This window comes from Ziziphus jujuba, chromosome 7 (genome assembly GCF_031755915.1).
Source record: "Ziziphus jujuba cultivar Dongzao chromosome 7, ASM3175591v1".
Taxonomy (NCBI): domain Eukaryota; kingdom Viridiplantae; phylum Streptophyta; class Magnoliopsida; order Rosales; family Rhamnaceae; genus Ziziphus; species Ziziphus jujuba.
In genome coordinates, this window is record NC_083385.1 from 18,950,371 (window position 1) to 18,976,521 (window position 26,151).

The 26,151-nt window shown below is 33.6% G+C and overlaps 2 protein-coding genes and 1 non-coding gene across 5 annotated transcripts; 1 reads left to right on the forward strand and 2 right to left on the reverse strand.

The window, feature by feature from the left end:
- The first annotated feature begins 5,374 nt into the window (after positions 1–5,374).
- On the forward strand, positions 5,375–9,514 carry LOC107404792 (uncharacterized). 3 transcript variants are annotated; one of them, XM_048478572.2, is made up of 7 exons: positions 5,375–5,521; positions 6,474–6,640; positions 7,768–8,100; positions 8,193–8,239; positions 8,464–8,526; positions 8,994–9,126; positions 9,313–9,514. In XM_048478572.2, the coding sequence occupies exons 2-7, from the start codon at positions 6,517–6,519 to the stop codon at positions 9,327–9,329; spliced, it is 717 nt and encodes a 238-aa protein (XP_048334529.1). In that variant the 5' UTR covers positions 5,375–5,521; positions 6,474–6,516; the 3' UTR covers positions 9,330–9,514. The 3 variants fall into 3 exon arrangements, with proteins under 3 accessions (XP_048334529.1, XP_048334528.1, XP_015867274.1); XM_048478571.2 differs by having other exon boundaries at positions 5,396–5,544; XM_016011788.4 differs by lacking the exon at positions 5,375–5,521 and adding an exon at positions 5,622–5,976.
- A 648-nt stretch (positions 9,515–10,162) lies between these two features.
- LOC107404791 (pentatricopeptide repeat-containing protein At4g39620, chloroplastic) lies at positions 10,163–13,603 on the reverse strand. The gene is made up of 3 exons (XM_016011787.4): positions 13,114–13,603; positions 11,341–12,593; positions 10,163–10,395 (listed from the first exon to the last, which is right to left on the reverse strand). Exons 1-2 carry the CDS (start codon positions 13,459–13,461, stop codon positions 11,478–11,480), a joined length of 1,464 nt encoding a protein of 487 aa, XP_015867273.3. The 5' UTR covers positions 13,462–13,603; the 3' UTR covers positions 10,163–10,395; positions 11,341–11,477.
- Positions 13,604–13,720: 117 nt separating this feature from the next.
- On the reverse strand, positions 13,721–13,792 carry TRNAW-CCA (transfer RNA tryptophan (anticodon CCA)). Its single transcript has one exon. It is a non-coding gene; the product is annotated as a tRNA-Trp (tRNA).
- Between the last annotated feature and the right edge of the window lie 12,359 nt (positions 13,793–26,151).

Sequence of the window (26,151 nt, forward strand, 5' to 3'; positions counted from 1 at the left end):
ATTATGTACACTACATCACTCTTAATAACTGCTGAAAACATAAGTTCGGCTTGTATAAACTAGACAAACATAGGCTATCTAGTAAACATATATAACCATGCAAACCATTATCTTCCAAGTTTTGTATACGGCTCTATAGATGAAAACATAAGAATATATGTTTGGTTATATAAATTGGACGAATGTACACCATCTGTTAAACATGTATCTCTTGCACCATTATCATCTAGGTTATGTCTAATGCACTACAAATGAAAACATAAGAATATATGCTCGAGGTATATAAACTAGATGAATGTATACCATATGGTGAACATATACCATGTGAACCATCATTGTCTAGGTTATATATACCATGCTACTGATGAAAACATAAGAACATATGTTCGGTTCATATAAATTGGGTGAATGTATTCCATTCAATAAATATATATCTCATGCACCACTATCATCTAGATTATGTATATTATGAAACAAAAGACTGATGAAAAATTTGCCCAGTTTATGCATTTTTATCCTATACTAGATATGCCATTTTTATTTTAACAATCCATTTTGGAAAAGAGTAAACAAAAAAGGTAAATATTGGTTATTCCCAAAATAATCAAACAATGATAATGATAAAAAATTTCCTAATTCTGACAAATTAGAATAAAAAATCCCCAAAAATTAGTGGGAACAGAAAAAACAAGATGAAAACTTGAGCCAATGTGTGTTTAATGGAATTTTAACTCTAGCTTTTTTATTATGAGTGAATAGGTTTGTATAGAAGAACACTGGCAGCTTCTAGATTCAATCTAGTTTGCTTTTTCAAACACTAACCCCGCCAATCTCCTGGAGAGAATGATGTACAGAATGCGAGGAAGAGGGCGACACGAATAGGAAATTACCCTCCTGAAACGGTATCCTCGTATGGACTTGATAGCTTCAGCGTACAAGGACCTGGGTTGAGACTAGAACATAGAACACATCACCATAAGTCTCAGGATGGGCCATCCCCATGGTAGGAAACACGTCCTAGTCCCTTACCGTTAATTAGCCGGCGAGACTCCTTATCCTTTACCCCAACCAATACCATGAAAGCCCTACCATTATATTTAAAAAAAAAATATGAAATGTCAGGACCCGTCCAGAATTCCTTTCCGGAACCCTAGACAAGCCCTGATCCTAGAGAAATACCACCGAACCTTCCAACGGAAAATCCGGCAGCACCTACCCTAAGGGTAGGACTTATCAAAAATTACCTGCACTGAAAACGCACTGCTATAAACATCCCCTTATTCCTCCCACAATACTACAAATTGATTTCCATAAATTTTCAGCACTTCAAAGAATAACGGCAACCCAGTGCATAAATAATAACTACACGTCCAATACAGTATACAGAGCATTATACAATAAATGTGGAATTAATACAATGACAGATAAGAAGTAATACAATATGGAGAGGAAAAAGGGAAGAAATACTTCTTGGACTTTCGGCAACGAACTGAGACTTTGGGCTTGCCCCGGACAATCAACGTCTCCCAATCTGGACCTAGGGGAACAGAATTTAAAAACGTGAGATGCTAATCATCTCAGTGAGTGACCCTATCTACTGAACACCTTTAATATTAATAATATAACAAATAAAGGGATTTAAGTAATCAATACTGAACAATTAAATAAATAAATAAATAAACATTTGAAGGTAATACTTTCTCTCAAAACCCTCACTATTCACTCTGTTGGAAATGTTCCTCTTTTAAAACATTTTCACAAAACCCGATATTCGTATTTTCTGAAAACCAAGGGATCAAATAATTTAATAAACAACAAATAAATAAATACCCCAAATATAATTAAAATGTAATAAATTATAATAAATAATTTTTGTACTCTTTGGGGTTTGAAATTTTATTTGAAAATTTACACTTGACGCACCACACCATATACCAGTGATGCCCTCCGATACCCAGCGTCCCAAGCACCGACTGGCGGGGAGATTAAAGAGAGAAACTTGCAAACGGCACTTCGGGATCCCGACAGTACCGCTGCTGAAACCGTCATCTCGGCTAAGGAGGGAGCGGCTATGTGCACTATATCAAACCTGCCTGCCCACGGTCCAATGGCAACTCACGGGAGACATAATACTTGCGCGCTAAACCACATATACAGCAGAACACCAATACTGTATGAATGCGTCTAAAATAATTATTAAATCAACCGTACCGTTTTCCAAAATTAACGTGGGAAATATACCAATTTTCACATTTACCATCCCACATATTTTCATTTAACAAACCCGGTACGAAAACATCGATAACCAATAAAACAATAATTTTTCTCGTAATACGAGGTTCAACAAATAAAATATCGTGGGCATAATTATAAAATTAAACCACCACTTTAAACAAATATTTTCATAAAATATTTAAACCAATTATGCCCAAAAATAATATGAAACCCAAATACCATTAATTACTGAAAATACTTGCTCATGTGTAATAAATACCATTTAATCACAATAAAATAATAATCGAGAAATTCTTAGTAACCCAAAATTCGGTTTAGTATCAATGGGTAAATATATATATAAAATAATATTTTGTTCCCGATTATATTTAAATTCCACCACATGAGCATAATTCAAATACCAATTAAACACCAATTAAATATAATTAATTGCCCAAAATATTTTTAAAGGTGGGTCACTCACCTGGAGCACGCAATTAAACCATGATCCACCATGGGATCAATTCCACGACTCACCAGTGCTCCTAGAACACAATTCACACACAGTTAAATAAATTAATATTTTATTCGGATAAATAATACCCGGTACCGGGGGGGTTAAACACAAACGTTAACCAAAATTGTCGAATAATATACCGAATCGAAGCTTGTGGAACGAGGATCGCATTACCGGTCTCTATCGACCCCAATTCCGCCGGTGGTGGCCGGAAAGCTTCGACCTGTCTTGATTCCTTCGCATCTCACAAACCACTTCGAATTTTGGAAATTGGAGGCTATATTTGGAATCAGAAGACCCAAAATAGGAGGAGAGGGGTGGTAATTTGGACTAGGCTGGCAGGAATACGATGGAATCGCTGGAAAATTTCAAGCCGCCGCCGCCGACTTCACCGGCCCGATCTGGGCGCGTCGCCGGCCGGCCGGTCTCCAAATTTGGCTGGTGAGCTCATCGGCGTGTGGTCTTGGATGGTGGCCGGCGCGTGTGGGCAATGGGTGGCCGGAATTTGTGCGGGCCGATGGACCCGAGGGAGAGAAGAAGAAGGAAGAAGGAAGAAGAAGATGAAGAAGAAGGAGAAAGAAATTCCTCCCGTGTCCCCCCCTTTTTTCCCACGTGGGGAGAAGAAAAGAAAAAGAAAAAGAAAAAGAAAAAGAAAAAGGAAAAGGAAAATAAATTAAATTAAATAATTAAATAATATTAAAAATAATATTATTATATAAAATAACAATAAAATAATATGGTATTAAGCATGGTTGACATGTGGCATCTCAACATGGTGACACATGGTCACATTTATTAAGTCACACGTGGCACATCGTTACACGTTTAAAAAATAATATTAAAATAATACAATATTTGAAAAACTCTACAGGTCCAAAACTTTCAAACCACATGTCCAAATCGGACGTGCCACTAGTCTACGGACTCGTATCGACGAGCACTTTACAACCATGTATGAGTCAAAGCTCAACTTTGCATGAATAAAAAGTCAACTCCGACACCCCTTGGACAGTTTGGACCTCAACTTGTTTTACTCATAACTTTCAAACCGTAACTCCGTTTTCAACGTGCTACTAGTCTACGAACTCGTGCCAATGTGTACTTCGTAACGATACCTCAGTCAACCTAGAATTCCAACTAGAACAAAAAGTCAACTTTTAACCCCTTTTGGTCAACGGTCAAAGTCAAAATCAAAGTCAACAGTCAACGGACAACGGTCAACCTCGGTCAAAGTTGAAAATTTTCCGTTGTACTTCGGAACGGGGTGTTACATGAAAGCTGCTTGCCCGGATGACAGGATCTTTCAATTTTGTTTGTTTGTTTTTCTAGAAAATTGCGGGTTGTAATTCAACAAGGGAAAAACTATTTAATTGATTAAAGCTAGGGAAATTATGGATTGTAGAGTATTTAGGTTTTATTTTAAGTCATTAAAGGTAAAAGTGGTATACTTATCAACTTTTGTAGCGTAAATAGAATTGTCTAAAACTTTATATAATACCCATTATAAATTTGTATTTTTATTTTTATTTAAAATTATTACTAAGAATATTTATTTTTAAATTTATTTGAATAATTTTTTTATGTGAATTCATTCTTCTTCTCAAAGTGTACGCAACATATGTTTTTCTCCATCTAACTCATATTTTATCATAAACTAGATTGTAAATAACAATTATACAAATCATGAAAGCTTAAAAAAAAAAGAAAATAATAAATTATATATAGTTTTTTTTTCCCCTTCCATTTTGCAATGATAAGTTTTGTTTTATAATTTTTATTTTATTTTATTTTTATTTATTTATTTTTGGTTGTTTACCAATGGGCATTTGATCTAAAACTATTTCATTCAATTGAACACTTTAAAGGGATATATGTCCTCAAAAAACGAAAAACATCAAGAAATACAAAAACTGAAAGGCCACTAGAGTGGATGTTGAAGTGAAGGCTCCAGCTTGGTGAAGTGAGTCACCGAAATCATGGAGTTGTTGGTTTATCTTTTAGTCCATTAAGTTTTGTCTTTGGTTATGGTAAAAAAGTCAAAATTTTGGCTGAGTTTTAAAACGGTAGAACTGTGGATATTTTTTATTTTTTATATTTAAATAGTAATATATAAAAAAATAAAAACTATATAAATTTCTTTTCAAATTGTGAAAAAAATTTCTCTAAAATGAAAATACAAACTAAAATACAAATCATGAAAATTCAAAGATATTGGTGCAAAAATTTATAGTTTTTAATTGCATTAATCTTTATTTAAAAAAAAAAATGCATTCGTCATGTTTATCTTCAACTACTTGTATTTTATCTCATGTGGAAATGTTTGAAAGAAATAAAATTAAAAGAAGGGAGGATTTCATTTAAACCTAATTATTTTGTAACTTTAGTAGTTAGAATTAATTTATAATCTAAATTAATAAACTTAACAGGAGAAAAATTTGAAAAAAATAACATTAAATTAAACATAATTTCATATTATTATCTAATAATAATAACCATTTAAAATAAGCAAATGTAAGTTATATTTTCAATTTTAATTAAAAAAATACGAACTAACAACAATATAGAAAAAAGAATTAAAAAAAAGCCAACGCACTTCAATTACACGTCGAAGCCAGCGGAGAAGAAGAGGAACTCCTTCCCAAAAACACACACGTAGTTGTTGTTACAACGATGTCGTTTTTGTTTCCAGATTCTTGAGTCGCAAGCGCATATATATATATATATATATATATATATATATTTTTTAAATTTTTGAAAAATGATCTCCCTCCTCCAAATTCAAACGACAAGGTAAAGATAGATAGCGAGCGACAGTAAGCAGCTCTACCCTCTTCTCTATTTTTTTTTTTTTTTTTCCTCTCCAAAATCAAAATCCTCTATTTACTAATCATCGTCCTCTTAAATTTGTGGTTTTTAATTTTCATGCTTCTCTGTTTTATTTGCTCTATTTTTTTAATTATTTTTTTCATTTTCAATCTGCAACTGTTAAGAGGCCGTTTGCGCATTTTAATGTTTTTTTTTTTTTTGGTTGGAAAAATTGAAAGATTTTACGAACTGTTTATTTTTTTTGGGTGCGTTGGGTTGAGAGAGAGAGATGTCACTGGCCTCAAAAGCCTCCATTTTTATTTTATATTTCACCACCAACAGAAGGGAAAAAACGATGTATGAGAGCTTTACGCACTTTCATACTCTGCTACTCCAAGAGCTATATTTGGGGGTTTGATATTCAATTGGGGGCTCTCTAGGTTTGTTGATTAGAGTTTAATTTTTAATTGGTTTAGTTAGTGGTTTAATGTTGGGGATTTTGCGGTACAGTTAGGGTTTTGATTGGGTATTTTAGGTTCAGATTGGGTTTTAATTTGGTTGTTACTTCATCTAGTTTTGGGGTTTAGTTTAAGTTTCAATATGATCCACTCTTGGGATTGTATGGATTTTTTATTTTTTGCCCGTTGTTTATTTTGTTATATATTTATTATGTCAATATAGATTAGTTTGTTTGATTCCCATTTGATTTGTATTTCAATGTTGAGTGGTTTTGAATGCTGCATTATAAGTTTTCTTCTAAATTATTGTGTGTTCTAACTGATTACAAGTTACAAATATACAATTATATTATTATCATAATGCGATTATTTTGCAAGTCTTGTAGTCGATTGGCAAAAGATTTATGTTATCATTTTTTTTTTTTTTTTACCGACTACTATGTGAATATTAATTTATGTTATCTACGTCTCTGCTGCAGCAAATCAATATTATGATTTTGTAAGATAACGATATTAGTTTATATGGGAAGGAGGAGAGTCAAGAAAACTGTAAAACAAGCTTCCAAATCACCCTGGGGTGATCTGGATGGTGTGGAAGTAAAAGGGCACCACGAGAAGCAAGAAGCTCAATTTACAGACCCAGATGGTATAGTTTTACTTTCTACACACCTACTGTGGTCATCTTATTGTCTATTGCAGCATTATTAGTTCTATACCTATACAACTCCTTCTATCTTTGATATCATTTGTTTGAATGCTTTTATCTGCCTGAGTAGTCGGAAATAAGGCTGCTTTTGAGTTGTGTGCTGAGTTTATGAAGGACCAAGATATAGAGCCTATGAACGTGAACAGGCATTGTTTTATCCATCTCTTTGCCTGCTTATAAAGTTCATTAATATTTGCTTTGTTGAGAAACTTTTTCTTTTAGCTTCCATAAGAACATCTTTTCTCTCTATTATACATATATCGATTTGTTCTTTGACTGGTTTCACAAGTATGGATATTCAAGTGACCTTCTACCGAGCTACTGTCTTAAGTTTAGTTTTATATGCAATTTTATTTGTAAATTACAAGAGTTGATGTAAGGTTATAAATTTTCATGGAATTTGAGTGGTAATAAGTAATAATCGTACGGGGAAAAGCTCAAGCCTTTTAGGCTAGTAATGTTTTACTGCAAGCTAGAAAAGTGGTCACAAGGAGAAATTTTGGCGGAGGATCCTTTCATGTCTAAGTTAGTTGACTGTAGAAATTTTGATGAAGTCAGTAACAGAATTGGCACACCTCTGGCTTGGGTTGGTTGGGGTATTTATAGAGGGCTGGAAACTGTTTGTAGCTTCTTTGAGGTCATCTTGCTTCTTCTAAAGTGCATCTTAAGCAGCTAGCAATTAACCAATTTCAGGCTGCTAAAAGCATGCACAAACCTGCTTCTTGTTCACATGCTTACCTCCTAAGTAAGCAGTCACCGTGTGCTTAACTTATTGGGTGAATATGCATAACTGTACGGATAAATTGAGCATTCAAGAGAACAAAAAGCATTGACATGTTTGTCATTTCTGATACTGAAATTCTTTCTACATCCCATCGACTTAGGCATTAGAGGGTCTTTTGCTGGCATTTACTCATCATGGTCATTTTCCTACCTAGCTGGAAAGCTTGGCAAAACTAGTTCTTCCCTGTCCGGATTTGTGCATCAACAATTAACTTTTTAGCATTAGTTGCAATTCATCAAATGTTTCGAAATTTATTATTACTAATTTTTTTTTCTTTTACCAGTTGAGCGACAAATTGCTGCCATTAGGGCTATGCGTGATGTGGAGATCGAACAGCTGCTGACTGAATTATGTTTGCTTCGATCATATTTCAACAAGGAGCAACTGCAGACCCCTATATTGGAAATTTTTGGTGAAAACCTTCCTAACCTGTCAGTGTTGAGAGAGGGAGAAAATAAACAAATTGAAGTGCAATGGAACTCTAAAGATCAAAATATCTCTATGAATGATGGCAAAGAAATACAAGCTTCCCTTCTTCACCGACTGTCCACAGTTTATTCTAACTACTCTGCTGCAATCCCATCTTTGGGTGGCTTTGAATTTTCTGGCAAAGCAGGTATTAGAAATTCTGATTTTGTCATGCATAAAACTGAAATTAAATATCATGCATTGATTGTATCTTACACAAAATTAATTCATTGCTGGCAGTGAAATCAAGGCTTCTAGGTGCTGATAATCTGCAGATTAAAGACTTTGTATGTTCTCTTGTGATATTCATTTAGAAAATTTAGAGCTTTCTTGATGTCTTGATACCTAACTAAGAAAATAAAAAAAGGATTCCTTTCAAACACATTTTCATGTTGCATTATGCAACGCAATTTATTGAAGCATGGTTCAGAGGAACATCCAAGGACCTCTTTGATAATGGAATTTAATTTTATTCATGTAGATACTTGTTGCTGAAATTTTAGTTTTGTAGGTTCTGGAGGAGCCATCTGAAACGCAGATCCTAGGGATGCAGGATGCTCTCCAGACTCCTGGGGTTTGTAATTTAAGCTTCATTCTTATTATGTTGAAACTTTGCATGGTTTCCTTGCTTGTTTTGTGTTTGGAACCACCTTGTGTGAGATAGTTAGAAGGGTCAAAAGCAGCGTTCTAAATTGCTGCAGAATATAATTTCAGGCTGTGCAGTTGAAATTTTTGCTTGTATTCAATATTATTATATATTATTGTGAATAGTAATTGGGTTAGCAAATTAAATTATCCGCAAAATGTTAAAATGCTTAGGTACAAATGAGTGTAAATATCTAGAAATAACAAAGGAAAGAGCTTTGAGCTGTGACAAGAGAATGTTTCAGTCGGTAGTGATCTTGATTGCATCATATCATAATGGATGATGCCCTGTTACATTGCTACGCACCATATGTGTTAGTTATAGTTTTAGCTAAAAAGTAGGTGGATGGTTTTAAAATGCTCAAGTTATTCAGCTAAATCTATTTTCTGCTGTAGGTGACTAGCCAGAGGCTTTCTTTTGGGATGACACCTAAAACACTAAGGCTTCCAAAGCCTGGGGAGATGCTTTTATCTGTCCATGGCTCACCCCTTGGTGTTTACAAGGAAGAAAACATGGAAGCCATACATGGTATGAATTCCTCTCATTATCTCTTTCCTTATTGTTCATGATATCAACTACACTTCTATTCTTCTCCTGTCACATGTATATCTGGCTCAGATGTGGATTAAATTGATTAATCTTATATAGAGAATAATTTGCTAACATTAGGATTATTTTCTCATAGTTTCATTATACATTTGGATTGATGTGCAGAATCAGAAGAGGGTTGACAGGGAAAATTCTCTAGTTAGTCAAACATGACACAGACTAGTAGCTAACTCGAGGAATTTTCATGTACATCCACCAGAATTTGTTTCCTGTCACATTTTAATGAACTAATACTTTTTGTAATTTAATTTGTGACAAAGATAGTCTAGTATATTTCTCGATCTATTTTACCTTGTAAATTTTCTTCTTTTGCGATAGCAACTTGAAATATGTTAGTGCAGTTCAAATTTCCCAACTCCAGATGCATGAACAGACTCTGAATATTGATGCCAATTTATATCTGGGCTTTAGTTCCACTAGAAAACGATACAATTTGGTAAATTTCTGGCAAAAATTCTAGGGTGGTAAACATTCTATAATAATATACTATATAGGCCCATCCTAGGGTGGTAAACATTCTATAGAGGCCCCTATTGCTATTTTGGTTTCATCGGGCTGCAGTGTAATACTTCCTTTCCATAAACAGTCCACATTGCCACGCAAAGGAAAATGGTTTAACATGCTAAGTTTCAAACATTCATTAAAAACTTACCAAGGATAACTGACTGCATCATCCCACCCTAAAAGCTTTGACGGTTAATTTGCATTTCATCACAAATTGAAGCCCTAAAATAGCTGTTATTATAAAATAATAATAATAATAATAATAATAATAATAATAATAATAATAAAAAGACTATAGGATTTGAAGTGATGTTGATCCTAATCATGACTAGAATTCTTTTACCTGGAATCGAGGACTAAGGGTAAACCTTGCAGCTAAGAAACTGCAAAGCATTGTAGTGAAGTATGTAAAATTTTTCAACAAGACTAAAAATTAATTGAAAAAATCATATGATACACGAATCAATAGTTTATTTATTTTTCATAAACTACGGTACAATAAACACAAAGGTTAGCACCTTAAGTGCCAGCCCTAATTACATTATTCAAAGCAGAAAGCAAAAAGCTAATTACATAGTAATGCACACTTTCTGCAGAAGTTTTCTTTCTCCCAAATAAAAATCACCAAAGGATGAAAGGAATTAGCTATAGTCCTAATACAGGTGCTGGTGGCTCTGCATTTTCCTGCAGTCATTGCAAGTAAGTTAAGACTTTTATTGAGTCTCACACAAAAGTAAAAAATCTGTCAACACACTACGAATTCACAAAAATATAGGAACAGTGAACCCTCCCTAAGAAGACAGCAGGCAGTTTTAAATACACTGCATTTTCTGTTAGTAATCCAAAAAATCTTAAATTAGGGTCTGGGAGACTCATTATAATTTCACTACATACAAATACAGATTAGTTACCGGAAAGTGCTTAAGCTGAGTTTATGAATAAATTGCTAATTATTTGGAGAGGGAACACATTCACTTTCACATAAATAACGATGAAATAGAGCATCACGACCACGAGCTCTTTCAAATAATATGAGCGGACACGATGTTGTATTTAGAACAACCTTTATGAAATCAAATTAAAGCAAGGGCTCTGTTTGGTAGAGGAGGCTAAACTTTGGTCTTGGCTTAGTTAGCTGTGAAACAGTAATAAATTGGAACACAAGATGAATAAAAACTAGAGAGAGAACAGAGATAAATCATGGGCAGAGGGTGAAAAACCATCTGTTTTCCTCCTTCCTTTCTCCTCTTTTAATCGGTTCCATATATTTGTGTCAACCATACTTTTTTATTTTTTATTTATTTTTATTTTTTAAATTACTTGTTAGAGTTCAAACCAAATGCAGCATTGACCAAAATAATGAATTAAAATTGGCATCAATCAAATAGTCTATTAAATAATAGGTTGACATACTAAAGCCACCAGATAAGATTGCTCTTCTACACATTAAACACCACGATAGAAGCAACATAACAGGAACTTTAACATCTAATTCAAGGCGCAAAATAATCATAACCATACAGAGTCCATACTGGACCAAAATATTATACAAACAATAAGAAGCACTTATTATAAAGAGAAAAAGCAGTGGGCATTTCACAATTCATGGAAAGTATGAAGCCTACATACCACATCATTCAGGCACTGAAGTAAGCCAGTATCAAAACCCTCTCCACCATCCTTTTGAATGCAAATTTTGCTTCAAACTACGCATAATTGAAAACTGATCCAAAGAATAAATAAATGAGGTTATTATCTATCTCCACCTACGTTGCTGCACTATCCTTTGGCCTGTTCAACAACTTAGTTGTTCCATTTGCAGAATCTGGACTTGGTGGTGAAGATGAAAATGTTCCCAGAGCCTCCAGAAAGAACCACTTATTTGGGACTATACCATCTCTGTGCATATGCTTCAGCAGTTTCCCCAGAAGCTCCTTCACATTGGCTTTTGTGTAAGCTTTGTAAAGAAGCTTATATGTTGAGGAATCTGGAATGACCCCTATACTATTTGCACTCTCAAAAAGTTTATTGGCTTCCATGGGCAAGCCATTCATGCAATAAACATCTAGCATTGCATTGAGTGTTGAAACTTTTAGCTGCTTCCCAGACTCAACCCACCTATCAAATATATCCCGAGCCTTGGAAACACAATCGCAGAACCCATACATCATTATGAGACTCTCATATGTGATGAAACTTGGTGCATATCCCATGTCAGTCATCTTTTTGAAGACATTTTCTGCTTTCTCCTGAAGCCTGGCCTTCCCATAGTTTATGATCATTGAATTAAATGTGGGTAAAGTTGGCCTCTCCTTGGAGCGAAGTAAGCTCTTATAGACCTGCTCCATCTTATCAAATTCCTGCCTCTTCCCATATGAATCAATCAACAAATTGAAGGTGATGATATCAGGTTTGCATTGATTACTTTTCATGCGAGAAAGCACGGATTCCATTTCTCTGATCATCCCATTTTTCCCATATGCATCCATTACACCATTATATGTGTAGATATCAGGGGAAACAATGCTCTCATCGAGATCTTTAAGCAATGCATTAACTTGCTCTACATTTCGAGCTTGAGCATAAGCTCTCAATAGAATGTTGTAAGTGACAACGTTAGGTTTACACCGTTCCATTCCCTTCATCTTCTCAAAGTACCCAAGAGCTTTGCACAAAGCTTTTGTTTTGTCCTTGGAATGAAGGTGGGCTGTAATGAGTGCGTTGTAAACAGAGGTATCAGGCCGACACCCACTATTACGCATCTCAGAGAAGAGCCACATGGCCATCCTGGTTTGGCCATTCTTTCCCATAACAGAAATCAATTTTGAGTAAATGCCATTATCAGCGATATACCACCGCTGTTTTTGCATCCATCTGAACACCTGTATGACGGATGAGTAAGTGAAGCAACTGATATGTTCTTGTCCCAATTGATTCACTTCATGAAAGTCAGTGAAACCTAGCTATATCATGACATAATAGGCAACTTTTTCTCCAAATTGATAATCTGGTATTATAGTTCATGCCCCACCCCACCAAATGTCTCATATTCTGTAAACTATGCTTTTGGAAGATAAAGCTATTAGAACATAATGTAACATTCCGCTCCACATATATTCAATCGAGCAGAATGATTATAACTCAGAATTTGTTTCCTTTTTCCTTTTTTTTTTTTGTTTTTTTTAAGGAAAAATAAAAAAAACATTCTTTATCGTTTTAACAACAAATTACTTGTTAATTATACTGCTTATATATCAATGCCTCTACATACTACACAGAACAAGCTCAATCGTAAAGTACGTGAAAGATCAAACAGGCACAAATATAATTCAACCATTTTCAGAGACCCACAAGCTAAAAATGCTAAAACTTTCTTAGAAACACAACGGTAGGAAGACTGACCTCAAGGCACTGAAGCCACTTATCACTCTTCCCAAGCTCTTCAAAAAGATGAAAACAATGCTCGGTCCTCACAATTTTCACATACTTGTTCAGCGTCTTCAACAAAGGCTCTTTGTCGCTGAAACTTCTCATCAGCAAGCGAACCAGCTCTTCAGCCTCTGAACTCTCGGTCTTGCTGGCCGATTTTCTTTTGGGTCGGGTAGAAACGCAGGAAATTCGGGTAATGGTTCTCTCCAGGAGAAGGCTGTTTGGAAGCCATGGCTTGGCAAAGTTGTAATTCTGCGTGGAAGGGCGGGTGAATAAGAATGTCGAGGGATGGAGAGAGTGGGACGATAAGCTTAGGGGCATTGTAGCTTAAGCTTTAATGGGTATTCGATGAATTAGAGAAGGAAATGGATTTCGCGGCAGATGGATTTGCGGGTCACCGGTTGCGGTGGGTTTGGTAAATTTGGACATGCTTGAGGGGCCTAAATGTCTGCAAAGCTGGATAAGTGGTTGTATTTTAAAAATATAAAAAGTTGGGGCGGATAAAAGGAAAATAGAAGGTTTACGAGGGCCTAATGGCAAATCATACATAATTTTGGGTTAAAAAACACAAAATGGGATTTGAACCAGACGTGAATCGAACACGCAACCTTCTGATCTGGAGTCAGACGCGCTACCATTGCGCCACGGATCCATTTAGTTTCCTAGGCCTTGTAATTATAGTTATATAAATATACTAACTAAATTAAAACTTTTTTTTTTTTTTTTTTTAGGGGGTGAATTTGTCTTTTTTGGATAATTCTGTTTCGTTCATAAGTCAATTTTAATAGCTCAACTACTACAATGTCTTCTATAAAAAAAAAAAGGAAAAAAAAAAGAAAAAAGAAATAAACTACTACAATGTCACTGTGCGTGGCTGGGGAATGATACATAATAATTAACTATAACACCTTAGGGCTCAAACTATTAATATTATAGAATAAAATAATACATAACTAAACAGCAATATTACAAACATCAAATTATTTAATATACTGTTGATTAAAAATTAATAATAAACTAAATATTGAAGAGCGGACTTTTAGATAGATAAGTAAAACACAATCTAGTTTTACGAATGAAAAAATGACAATCCAATAAAATATTATCATAATATTTAGTAAACAATTTGAAACTTCTAGCATTATTAAATAACAAAATTACCTTTTTGATTTCACTTTTATGAACTATAGTAGGAAATTAAGCTTACCCTTTAAATTTGTTATAGCTATCATATTAAATTAGCATACCTCGGTGTCTCGAACCCACAACCTTCCATTCATAAATATAAAAAACATATCAACTGATTTAACCTCATTCAACACCCTCATACATGGTTTACCATAAAAATATAGGAGTTAAGACATTAATTTATTAGTTTATATTCTTAATTAATTAATATAGCTTTGCTGGTAATCGATATTTGTAGTTTAGCTTTCATTCTATATTAAAGAATGATGTTGGAGAGCAAATTACTTAATAAATGATTTTTTTTTGAGTTCAAATCCACATATTTTGAAATCATAATAAGGGTACACTTAAAACCTTTTAATTTTGTCTCAATTACACTTAAACTCCACATTTTAGAAAATCATCACTATTGTTCATTCAATTTTCTATATCTATCTAAATAAACCTATCTTTTTTTTTTTTTTACTAGCTAATTTTAATTGTTAAAAGTGGAAATTGTATTTTTGTAAATATTATTTAATCATAAAATATTGATTCATCTTACGAGAAGGAAAAAAAGAAAAAAAAAAAAAACTCCTATGTCACTTAGGGCTTAGACTTGTTTTGAGCCAAGTATGTACTTTAATCATGATAAGAAAAAGCATTGATAGGAGATTAGTTTAGGCATCGTCCAAAGCAACTAACGACTACACCAAGTGTCACCTAATCCAATATCATTAAAAGTAGCCAAAAATTGACGACAAAAATTATATGTCATGTATTTTGTATATTGGACGATGCTTTAAGCATCACTCAAAGTTAGGGAAAAAAAAATCATCTGCAAATTATAAAAAATTTAAAGAAACTGTTGGATGACGCTTTAACCGTCTTCTGTTCGTCTAAAAGTGTTGTAAGATACTTATATAGACAATGTCTAAACCGTCGTTAAATTTATCTATGGACGATGTTTTTGTTGTAAAAATGTGTTGTCACATATAATTTTTTTTTTAAAAAAAAATAATTTAAAACTCAATGGACAATGTTTTTTTCACATCAAAGCATCATCAAAAGCCGAATAAGAGACGCTTTTAACTTAATAAAGCATTGCCTATTTATACTTATAACAATACCTCTTTATTAAAAAGTGTCGCCATTGTGAAAATAGGAGAAGCTTTTGTTACAAAAGCATTACCTGTTGTGTTTTTAATTTTTTTTTTAAAAGAAAAAAAAGCATCATCCATTTCAAATAAGTGATGCTTTTATTTTTTGGAAAGCATCGCCTAATTATATTTTTAATGACACTTTTAAAAAAAAAAAGCATCACCTATAGTAGGAATAAAAGATGCTTTTACAGTCAAAAGCAATGCTTATTTGTATTTATAATGACATTTTCTTATCAAAAATATCACCTCTTATTAATATGGACGATGCTTGTAGCATAAAAAGCATGCCTAAATGTCTTGTATTTATTTATATATGACGGTTAAGTGTTAATATTAATTTACAATGTTCATTTTTTCGGTGTCTTTCCTATGCTCCAAAGAAGAAATGCATTGTACAAATTATTTGAATTAAATTTAAATATTATATAAAATTATTTTAAATTTGTTTAAATTAAATATTATTTAATTGACTTACTCATTAGTAAAGATCTAAAATCTTTAGAAACACAGTTTGATCTGAGCCAAACATGTACTTTAATGCTCCAGGTGAGATTTTACAAAATATTTTCAAGATATAGATTTAATAATAATTTAATAAGTTTTAGACAATATTCCTGATTTATTGGACATCAAATTTTGCACAATAATCACAAGATTAATTTTATTGCTCCTTTGAAAAAAAATTTAAATTTTAAAGTAATTTTTTATAAGAATTCTTAAAGTGAATTGGTAATTATAAATTTAATAATATAATAAACAAAAATTTGCAGAAGCTATTGTAGTTTACTTATAAATTGAACTTCTAACCATATCTACTTGTATATGATACTTGTCCAAAAATTTAAAAGAAAAAAAATATCAGGATCCTTCCAAGATTTTCCACCACAATCCTAAGCTAACCTTGACTATGGGAAGCCTCACCAGACATTTGTATAGAAAATCTGGCAGTATCTTCCATAAGGGTTAGATTTACCCTAAAAATCCCTATGTGGAAAACACACTCTAATAATACACCGTCTTATTCTTCCCATCTCACTATAAATTTTTTCATAAGGTGCAACACTCCAAATAATAAATAAAAAGTGAAAAGGCACAAACATTAATAATTAATAAATTTACAGCAACAGTAATTAAAAATTACTACAACCCCAACATTTAGTACCAAAGCATGCTAAGATTTTAATTCAGAAACAAAAATAACACAAATATAAGGAAATAATAATATTACAGGGATGAAAAAGAAGGAATATTCTTCTCCAAACATAGCAATGGAAGGAAAACGACAAGCTCGCATCTTAGATGATCAGCATTCACTAATCATTTGGACCTAGGGGAATGAATTTAAAATCAGAAAAAATTAATAAGATACTAATCATTTGAGTAAGTGGCACCCAACTAAGTACTAAAATATATTATAAAAACAAGGATAATTAATGAATAATAAATAATTTAGAAAATAAATACATAAATTAGAAATTAAAATCAAATAATTTAAGAAATTATTTATAAATAAAATATTTATTCAAAACACTCACTACTTCATTCAGTTTGAAAAGTTTTCCGTTTAAAATCATTTTTCATGAAACCCATAATTTTTATATTCCCGAGAAATTAAAATAGTATATAAAAATATAAATAGAATAAAATTAAAATATCATTAGAAATAATTTCAAAAACAAATATTAGTTTAAGACAAAATATAAATAAAATTTAAATTAGACAAGATAGCCAATAAATAAAATAAAATAAAATAAAATAATTTAGTATAAAAAAAGTTAAGTTTAAAATTTTTTTTTATTAATTTGTAAAATATAAATTAGGTAATTTAAAAACATAATTTAAGCAAATAAATATATTTAAAAAATATTTTTCTTTTAAAACAGTACCAGGTATTAGCCTTATGCACCATATGATATACTAAGTAGCATCAGATGGTATTCAGTGTCTCAAGTACCCCTCCGACAGGGATATAAGTGAAATACTTGCAATTGGACACCTTGGTGTCCTAAATCGTTGATGCTAACAACTTGCTATCTTGAGGCTAAAGGGGGCGGTTGATGCTTTTTGTGAAAAATACCTTTTAACCCTCTCATCTTTAGCTCCCGTAGAATGGCTAAACAATATCTGCATGTTAAATGATAATATACAATACAAAATACCGATATTGTATGGTGCATCTAAAACAGTAAAATTTGACAATATAACATAACATCGAATTTTTTATCAAATAATATTGTGTTTTAATAAATTTTTTGAAACTTGTAAAATTTCTTATTTTGATTTAAACCAAAATCTTAAATCCACAAAATTTTATAAAAATATTCCTTTCCATCATAAACACATATATACTTATATACATATACAAATCTATATATTTTTGTATGCAAATAATCTATTTTTCAAACCTAAATTTCAATTTATACAAAGTTAAATATAAAACGACATCATTTTAATAACACAATTTAATAATAACTTTTCTTTAATTAACAACAACATATAATTTTCATAAGAATTTAAACAATTCATCTAACATAAATTAAATTGCCCAAAAATAAATTTAGAAAATGGACCACTCACCTAAAAAAGCGGATCGCTCTAGATCTTCCACAGGATCGGTCCTTCGATTCATGCGGATGCCTAAAATATCAATAAAACATAATATCCATTAAAATAATATTTTAATTGGATATTTTATATATTGTTTACCTAGGGGAGCTAACACGAACTTTAACTAAAATTAAAAACTTATATACCAAATTGAAGATTAGGATACAAGGATCACGGATCGTGTCTTATCTATCAGAGATCTGACTGGCGGTGGCCGAGATCTCATCAGGAAGACTCGGGTAACTTAATGCTCTCGTATCTCGGATCTAACTCAAATTAGACGAAGCAGACCTCAAATTTGAATTTAGGGGGGGCCAACTTTGGTGGGGAAGGGTGGTGGTTAGGTCAGAAACTTGCCAAAACTAGGGGAACCAACGAGCCGCCACCGTCGCAGCAAATTCCCTATGGTGCCTACACATCCGGTAGCCATCGGCCATTAAATTTGGGGATAGGATGACTATAAAGTGATTAACTTAATGGTGGTGGCTGTGAGGTAAGAGGGTGGCTGGAGAGAGATAAATCATCCAACAAAGCAAATGGCGACTGCTCAAAAATGGCTTGATCATGAAGCATTACCGATGATCTTACCTTGAGATTTGGAAGGCCGATCGATCTCGGGGTGGCTTTCGCCCTGGGCCAACACGTGTAGCCCGCTGGTGGCCAGAGAACGATGAAAAAAAGGTGGCTAGTTTTATTCTCTCCTCTCTCTCTCTCTCTCTCTCTCTCTCCCCCCTTTTTTTTCGCTTCTCTCTCCTCCACATAGCCTAATAAAGGCTTCCTATGGTGCCACTATACACTCATGGGGTGGGCTGGAATGCTGACACATGCTGTGTGTTGGTGTGCACTATTCACATATTTTTCACATGTGTTAGATCATATCTAGTAAAATCAGTCTCTGGAAAAAAATTAATCAAGTATTACAAGTTCATAACTTTTCAACCATAAATCCAAATTAAGCGTACCGCTAGTTTATGAACTCATATCGACGAGTATTTTATAATAGTATGTAAGTCAAAATCAGAATTCATAAAAATGAAAATAAAACTCGGCTCGCTTGATTAGTCATAACTTGTTTCATTTGTAACTTTTTACTCATAGCTTCGTTTTTGGCGTACCACTAGTTTATGAACTTGAATTGACACATACTTTGTCATGGTGCCTCACTCAATGCAAAATCCTCCTTATAGCAAAAAGTTAATCATGGAACCCACTTAGTCAATTCCAGTCAATTCTAGTTAAACTTGGTCAATGTGCGAAAATTCCAATATATACTTCAATACAAGATGTTATAGAAAATGTGAAAACCCTAAATTTCACAAATGAGTGCATAGTTGCATTTACCCTAAAAAATTACTAGAAGTTATGAATATGTTTGTTTTGTTCAAAAAAGAAAAAAAGAAAAAAAAGACTAATTGTTTAAAAAACAAACAATTACTACGGATTTAAAAATTTAAATTATTAGTAGTTTATCCATTATCCTTTTGAAGACGGCCTAAATGAAAATGTTAGCTTCCAATTTTAAATTAGGCATACAATTAAAAGAAATAAACCACCCCAATTCAACATGTAAAAAAAAAAAAGATAATATAATAAAAGAAAATAAAAGAAAATAGCAGTTGGATGTATCTATTCAAAAATTAAGAAAATATTTATAAAATGTATTTCTCAAATATGTTGTGAATAATGTTATGAAATTTTATTTATTTATTTATTTATTCTTTTTTTACCATCATTGATGATTATCACCAATAATATTCATGTCTACATTACAATTTTTTAAAATTGGCTACCCTATGGATTCACTTTCTTATAATTTTAGTTTTTAAAAGTAAAATAAAAATTAAATGCAATCAATCAACTCATAACGGCTGCCACCAGTAACAAATGATAAACTCTAAAAAAAGAAAAAATGTTATTTGTTACCAAAGATGATGGTGCATCAGCAAACCTTACTATATGATAATTCAATTGATTACCAAATTTACCATTAAATGATTCATTTTCTTATATTAGTTTTTTCATTATTTAAAAAGTATAAATAATTAATTAATATTTGTCAAATTAGTATGAATTTTATTTTAGTGATGAATAATAAAACTCTTAATAAAATATTATGGTAAATGAAAATCTCTTCTTTGAGGAATAAATATATATATATATATATCATGACTTTCAATATTGTAGCATATATGTAATACGCTTTTTTTTTTTTTTCCTTTTTAGTAAACATCTGTAATACTATAAAGGTAAAATTCAAAAGCATCCACATTTTTTTTGAAGGAGAAAAAAAAAAATAAATGTAGAATAAATTAACGTTGGGATGTGACCTTTTTTTTTTTTTTTTTTTTTTTTTTTTTTTTTTTGTAGCTGGAATGTGATTTAGCTACTATAAAAGTAAGAAAATCCAAAGTAGAGAAATTAAGGGTCGGATTACAATATTAAATTTTTAGTATGAAATTAAGGGTCAGATTACAATATTAAATTTTTAGCATCAAAAAATATAACATATATATATATATATATATGTTATATATATTAAATACAACTAATTAATATTTATCAAATTAATTTGGATTTTTATTGGAAATGAATAGCAAAACTGCTTATATCATTGTAAATGAAAATCTGTTCTTTCAGGGTGATATATCATTATTTTTATTGTAGTATACTTGTAATACTAAATTTTCTTAAGTTTGGATGTGACTTTTTTTGGGTGCGTTGGTACTGGGATGTAATTGCCACTATAAAAATAAGAAAGTCCAAAATAGAGAAATCAAGGGTCATGCTTACAACCCTTAAAAAATTCTTAGGTACGTTAACTTTAATTAGTAGCTATTGTTGATTTTTGTAATACACTATGGCAAGAAAGAAAATAGAGAAGAGAAAATAAAGAAAAGAGAGAGAGAGAAAAATGAAGAAGTTCTAGTTCTATTATTATTGTTGTTAACTAACACAGCTGTGTTACAGTTCTATTTATATTAACAGAATGCAAAGGCTATAATACAATACAACTGATTGCACATAAGCTCGGTTACAATCCTGTTAAAAACACGTGTCTAAAACAATTCAAAACTCCAACATTCCCCCTCAAACTGAAGTTTGTCAATCCGAACAAACTTAAGTTTGCTAAAACAACCTGCAAGAATAATAGCAACATTCCTCTGTAAACCGAATCAATTGATAGTATATTTGCTTCAAACAACCATAATGGCAAACCAACTCAACACATTTAGTCTAAAGCCTTGAACGAACATAGCAACAACCTAGTTCAACACATTTGTGATCTTAAGTCTGGAACGCAGATAAAGGAACCTTAAGGTTTATAATGCTTTTGTAAACAGATTTGCTAGATGCTCTTCTATGGGAACATATCTAATTTCCATAAACTTTTCTGATACTTTATCTCGAGCAAAATGCAGGTCTAGCTCAATGTGTTTTTTTCTTTAATGTAGCCCTGGATTACAGGCTAGGTATAACAGCCCAAATCACCCACATGTGATATTGTCCTCTTTGGGCCGGGAGAATCCTCTTACAACCCAGCCTTCAAGGTTTTAAAAGGTCTCGCACGGGTTAGGAGTCTCACCCCTTCACCTGCCAGTCCCATTGGCACGGGCAACCAACTTTGATACTATTTGTAACAGCCCAGACCACCCGCATGCGACATTATTCTCCTTGGGCCTAGGAAATCCTCTTACAACCCAGCCCTCAAGGTTTTAAAAGACCTCTCAAGGGAAAGGTATCCACACCCACTTATAAGGAGTGTTTCGTTCCCCTTTCCAACCGATGTGGGATTTCACAATCCTCCCCCTTTGGGGCCCAGCGTCCTCACTGGCACACCGATCCGGGTATCGACTTTGATACCGTTTGTAACAGCCCAGATCACTCGCATGTGATATTGTCCTATTTGGGCTTGGGGAATCCTCTTACAACCCAGCTTTCAAGGTTTTAAAAGGCCTCACACGGGTTAGGAGTGCCACTGTCAGGACCCGTCCAGAATTCCTTCCCCGGAACCCTAGACAAGCCCTGATCCCAGGGAAATACCACCGAACCTTCCAACGGAAAATCCAGCAGCACCTCCCCTAAGGATAGGACTAACCAAAAATTACCTGCACTGAAAACACACTTTTAAAAACATCCCCTTATTCCTCCCACAGTACTACAAATTGATTCCACAAATTTCAGTACTTCAAAAATAACAACAACTCAGTGCATAAATAACAACTACACGTCCAATACAGTATACAGAGCATTATACAACAAATGTGGAATTTATAAAATGACAGATAAGGAAGAAATACAAGACAGAGAGGAAAAAAGGGAAGAAAAACTTCTTGAACTTTCGGCAACGAACTGAGACGTTGGGCTCGCCCCGGACAATCAACGTCTCCAACCTGGACCTAGGGGAACGAAATTTAAGAGTGTGAGATGCTAATCATCTCAGTGAGTAACCCTATCTACTATACAATATAATACCACGGTAATAAGTAGATAGATAATAATTAATTGGAAATAATAATTTCTCTCAAAACCCTTACAATTCTCTCGGTTGGAAAAGTTCCCCTTTTAAAACCTTTTCACAAAACCCTTTGTTCGTATTCCCCGAAAATCAAGACATCAAATAAATAAATACCAGAAACAGTAATAATTATATTTTTAAACACAGTTCTGAAAATCAGTTGATGCACCCACTATATACCAGTGGCGCCAACAGTATCCAGCGTCCCGAGGTACCGCCAGACATGAGGTTATAGAAAGAAACCGGCATACGGTCGCGTGGCGTCCCACTGCACTGTTGCTAACCTGGTGTCCCGGCCATGGGGGGTGGCCTACCCTCATCCGATGGCAACCACAGGACAACCTCATAATATCACCTGCGCGCTCCTCACACCCACCTGCACGCTAATCACAACCGTGTGCACACTAACCATATCGTATATAAACAGAACACCAGTACGTGCACGGTGCATCTAAAAATCATAAAATTCACAAATTTAATTTATATAACAAATTTCACATTTTTGCATGAACATAGCGGGTATAGTCCATCCGCTTGAACCCGGAAATTCTCCACAATTTCTTTATAATCAATACCATAAATTCCATGATTTTCAAATACACCAACTCCCAAATCCAGCAATTGAAATATCCACATTTTCCCAATGGCATAAATAATTCTCAAAATATAATAATCAAATCTCATAATATTCCATGGGCATATTTTATAAAAATTGAAATCACCAACATGAGCAAATATTTTCCTTGAAATATTTGAAAATCAAATCGTGCCTGATTTAATATTAAAACCACATAAATTTCAAAATCCTCAAAACCATAAAATAATTTCACATGGAATAATTTTATATAAGGCATATTTCCTTTAATCAAAATAAAATGCACTTATAATTTCACAATAAATCCAATAAATATTTGGCACATAGAAATTAAATTCCAAATATTTAAATCACACATAATATGCACCAATTAAATTCCCAAAATTAATTTGAAGGTGGGTCACTCACCTGGAGCACACAATTAAACCATGATCCACCATGGGATCAATTCCACGACTTACCGGTGCTCCTAAAACACAATTCACACACAGTCAAATAAATTAATATTTTATTCGGATAAATAATACCTGGTACCCGGGGGCTTAAACGCAAACGTTAACCAAAATAGGCGAATAATATACCGAATCGAAGCTCGTGGAACGAGGATTACAAATCCGGTCTCCATCGACTCCAATTCCGCCGGAGGTGGTCGAAATTTGGTCGGGAAGCTTCGGCCGGTTTTAAACTTGAGGGATCTTTCAAACGGTGGGGATTTTGGGCAATCTAACCCCGGAAATGGACTCAGAGGGGTCGAAAATGGTGGGATAGATGTATGGCTCGGGCTGGTTTGGTCGGAAACGGCGATAATCGCCGGAAAAACATAACCGATCGCCGCCAGCTTCACCTGCCCGATCTGGGCGCGTCCGGCGGCGACAGGTCGGGAAATTTGGTGGCCAAGATCGCGAGGAGGTGGGCTTCACTGGTGGCTGGCGCGTGTGGCATTCCGAAGACTGAAATCCGGCCAACCGGTCGGTCAAAGAGAGAGGGTGAGAGAGTCAAAGGAGAGAGAAAGGGAGAAAAAAAATTTTTGCGTTTGTGTCTCTGTAGGGCTCGGGGAAGAAGAAGGAAAGGAAGGGAAAAGAAAAAAAAGAAAAAAAGAAAGAAAAAGGTGTTTTCCCACGTGGGGAAAAGAAAGAAAAAGAAAAAGAAAAGAAAAAGGAAAGAAAAAGAAAAAGAAAAAGGAAAATAAAAATGATTAAATAAAATTAATTAAATAATATTATTATTTAAAATAATAATAAAAATAATTTGATATTTTACATGGCTGACATGTGGCATTTCACCATGGTGACACATGGTCACCTTCATTAAGTCACACGTGGCACCTCGTTACGCGTTTAAAAAATAATATTAAAATAATACGGTATTTGAAAAAATCTACAGGTCCATAACTTTCAAACCACATGTCCAAATCGGACGTGCCGCTAGTCTACGAACTCGTGCAAACGTGTACTTCGTAATCGTACCTCAGTCAACCTAGAATTCCAACCGGGTCAAAAAGTCAACTTTTGACCCTTTGGTCAACGGTCAACAGTCAACCTCGATCAACGTGCAAAAATTTCCGACATGGTTCGAGACGGGGTGTTACAGCCACCGCTTCACCTGCCAGTCCCACTGGCCCAGAAAACTATCTCTGATACTATCTGTAACAGTCCATACCACCCGCATACGATATTGTCCTCTTTGGGCCTAAAAAATCCTCTTACAACTCAACTCTCAAGGTTTTAAAAAGCCTTGCAAGGAAAAGGTATCCACACCCACTTATAAGGAGTGTTTCGTTCCCTTTTCCAACCGATGTGGGACTTCACACCAATGCTGCAACACTCATGCTATCTGTCCAAATAATTGGAGCAAAAAATTATAACTTTAACTCAGATGTCAGATTCCTTAACCAGCACAGTTCTGCAGTAACATGAGCAATATACCTATACTCAGCTTTTGTACTTGATCTAGCTACAACAGCTTGTTTCTTGGAGGACTAGGAGATGAGATTAGGACCTAGAAAAATGGAATAACCACTGATTAACCTTCTGTCATCTCTTCACTTGCCCATTCTGAATCTGCAAAGGCATGAATATAGAATTTTATTGAAGCTTGTATCTTCAAACCATGACAAATTGTACCATTTAAGTACCTTAGAAATCTTTTGCAGCTTTCCCTATGTATTGATGTTGCTGCTCGAACAAATTGACTTAACTTGTTAACTGCAAAAGAGATATTTGATCTTGTTAAAGTGAGGTACTGTAAAGCACCAATGATACTCCTATAGAGTTTAGGATTAACCAAAATATCACCATGCTGCAATGACAATGGTTTGTTAGCCAACATAGGAGAAGGACAGCTCCTAGCACCTTCCATCTTGGTCTTTTTAAGCAGATCCCTTATATATTTGGATTGAGTCAACAAATACCATTATGATTTCTTTCTACTTTGATGCCTAAAAGGAAACTTAGATCACCTAAGTCCTTTAGAGAAAACTGAGCATTCAAACTGGTAGTAAGCTGTTGAATGGCTTCTAAACTTGGTCCAGTCATTATAACATTATCTACACAGACAAGAACAAGAAGATATGTTGTTTATGTTCTCAAGACAAACAAGGAAGAATTTGCTATAGAATTGTAAACCCTTTCTCCAGCAACACTCTTCTCAACTTATCAAACCAAGCTCTTGGAGCTTGTTTCAAACCATACAAGGCTTTGTGCAACTTACAAACATGTGAAGGTGCTTCTTTGCTTTCATAGCCTTGAGGTTGAGACATATAAACCAACTCTTGTAAATTTCCATTTAAAAATACATTATTAAAATCTAGTTGCTTCATTGCCAATTAAGAGCAACAGCAAGACTCAAAACTAACGTTATTGTTGCTGGTTTAACTACAGGGCTAAATGTTTCATAAAAATCAAACTGTGGTTGATGATGAAAACCTTTGGCCACTAGACGAGCTTTATACCTTTGTATGGAAC